Genomic DNA, 2279 nt, shown 5'->3' on the forward strand with positions numbered 1-2279 from the left:
GGGTCTGATAAAAATGCGTAGAGAGTTTTAAAAACACAAGCAAATCCGATAAACTAAGAAAATGAAAGAAATAATGCAATATGGTACATAAGTAGCATCCTCCCCCAGACTTACTTCACACCGTCTCGGTGTGAAAATAATTCCAAGAGAGATTACCGATCAGGCGTTGCGGTCAGTGCGCCTCTTCAGGCGCCTCTCCAATGCTCCATCATCATCAGAGTCCTCCGCTGCCTCAGGTCCAGCAGCGGTGTCGTGAGCGCTTGAGTCGTCATCGCTATCTCCAGAAACAGCTGGCTGTGATGCGCATCCCTTCTTCTTCTGTCTCTTAGGCATTATCTTAGATCGACCGATCTACTCCTGAGATCGACCGCTCTACCTCACCCGGATCGAACAATCTTTTACATGGATCGCCCGTTCTGTTTCTGTTTGATCGATCGATCTCTGCCTGATCGTGATACATGCCTGAAAATCATCTAAAAACACAACCAAAAATCAATTCACACAAGAAAACATAATCACAAAAGAGAAAGAAAATCAAACCATGTGGGTTGCCTCCCACTCAGCGCTTGTTTAAAGTCGCGAGCCTGACTATTTTGTTGTCCTTAGGCGAGATCAGGTTCCGATAAAGGAATGTTGGTTCCTTCTTCGGGTTTTGCATCTGTGAAGTAAGGTTTTAGCCTCTGTGGACGTCTTTGACTCATCCTCCAAGTGAATCTTGTGCATGCAAAGATCTGGAGAAATACCTGTAATATCATCCAAAGAGTACCCCAATGCTTTTCTATACTTTCGCAATTTTGAAAGAAGCAAAGCGGTCTCCACATTATTCAGGTTAGCACAAATAATAACAGGATATGTGGAATTCGGTCCCAAGAATGCATACCTCAGCCCAGCTGGGAGGGCTTTAAGTTCCACCTTTGGAGCATTCTCCTCACTCCAATCTGGTTGGGAGGATGACGGTTTGACGGTTTTATCGGTGCCTGAGTCTTCAAGGCTGACATAGGCGACATGCTTCTCAATCGGTGAGGCTGGATCCAAAATCTCAGAAAATCCAACCACTTCTTGGTTCATGAACCCGAACTCACTCTCCCTTTGGGTCAATGCGACTTGTAGAGGATCATCAGTGTGCAACTCTTCATCCATTTCCTCCACCAGTTCAGTCAATGTATCAACCCAGAAAGTCTGTCCATCAATAGTCGGATTTTTCAGCACCTTCTCCACATTGTATCTCATCGCCATGTCTCCTAGACGTAAGTCTATATGCCCATTCTGTACATCAATCATGGCTCCAGCAGTAGCTAAAAATGGTCTGCCCAAAATGAGAGGATCTTTAGGTTCCTCTTCCTGCTCCAGAACTACAAAATCGGTAAGCACGTATCCCTTTCCAACACCAACAGGGATGTTTTTTAGTACACCGACTGGTCTTCGCACTGATCGGTCAGCAAGGACCAAGGATATCCTTGTAGGTTTGTAGTTCGTCATGCCTAGTCTCTCAGAGACAGAGAAAGGCATTAGGCTCACTCCTGAACCCAGATCGCAGAGACTCTTCTCAAAAGTAAGTGATCCAATGCGGCATGGTAGAACAAATGCTCCGGGATCTTCACGCTTTTTAGGCATGACATTTTGTAGAACTGCGCTACACTCCTCATTGAGCATCAACACACCCCGCTCTAGGCTCATCTTATCGGTAAGAATCTCCTTCATGTACCTTTTAAGAGAAGGTACCATCTTCACCGCTTCAACGAATGGCAATCTCACATGTAACTCCCCAACAAGGTTCTTTAGCTTCTCGTACTCACGTTCTTTGATCTTCTGCCTTGGTCTGGATGGGTATGGAGCCTTAGGAACATAAGCAGGAGGCGCCACATACACCTCTTCAGGTTCAGAGGAATTTGGCTTTGTTGACACGGGATCGGTCGATCCAGAAGGACCGGATCGATCGATCTCCTTCCCCTTGGATCGGTCGATCTGTTCCTGAGATCTGTCGATCTCTTTCTTATTCGATCCTTCGATCGTTTTTCCACTCCTAAGTGTTACAGCATTCACAAACTCCTTGGGATTCGTCTCTGACTTCCCTGGTAGAAATCCAGGTGCTGTTCTGCTGCTGGAGGCGGTTTGAGCAACTTGCTTTTTCAAAACTTTCAAATGGGTGTTCAAAGCTTCAAACTTCCCATTATGTTCTCCATACATGTTATCCACCTTGGTGTTTATCTCTGCAGTGCTATTCTCCTGACCTTCTAGCCCCATTTGCAGCATCTTCTTAATTTCGTTATCCTGAGAAG

The 2279-nt window shown here is 45.6% G+C and overlaps 1 protein-coding gene across 1 annotated transcript; it reads right to left on the bottom strand.

Moving 5' to 3' along the window:
• Positions 1–159: 159 nt before the first annotated feature.
• Positions 160–2244, bottom strand: LOC106330930. The gene is made up of 3 exons (XM_013769317.1): positions 744–2244; positions 377–462; positions 160–324 (listed from the first exon to the last, which is right to left on the bottom strand). Exons 1-3 carry the CDS (start codon positions 2242–2244, stop codon positions 160–162), a joined length of 1752 nt encoding a protein of 583 aa, XP_013624771.1.
• Positions 2245–2279: the final 35 nt, after the last annotated feature.

Source organism: Brassica oleracea, chromosome C3, assembly GCF_000695525.1.
Source record: "Brassica oleracea var. oleracea cultivar TO1000 chromosome C3, BOL, whole genome shotgun sequence".
NCBI lineage: Eukaryota > Viridiplantae > Streptophyta > Magnoliopsida > Brassicales > Brassicaceae > Brassica > Brassica oleracea.

Excerpts from the sequence above, each read along its gene's own strand:
- LOC106330930 (XM_013769317.1), bottom strand. The coding sequence starts at position 2,244 with ATGGGGCTAGAAGGTCAGGAGAATAGCACTGCAGAGATAAACACCAAG. Across the intron at positions 463-743 it reads CTCTTTGGATGATATTACAG|GCATGTATCACGATCAGGCA; the intron begins GTATTTCTCCAG and ends GATGATTTTCAG. Across the intron at positions 325-376 it reads GATTGTTCGATCCGGGTGAG|AGACAGAAGAAGAAGGGATG; the intron begins GTAGAGCGGTCG and ends ATAATGCCTAAG.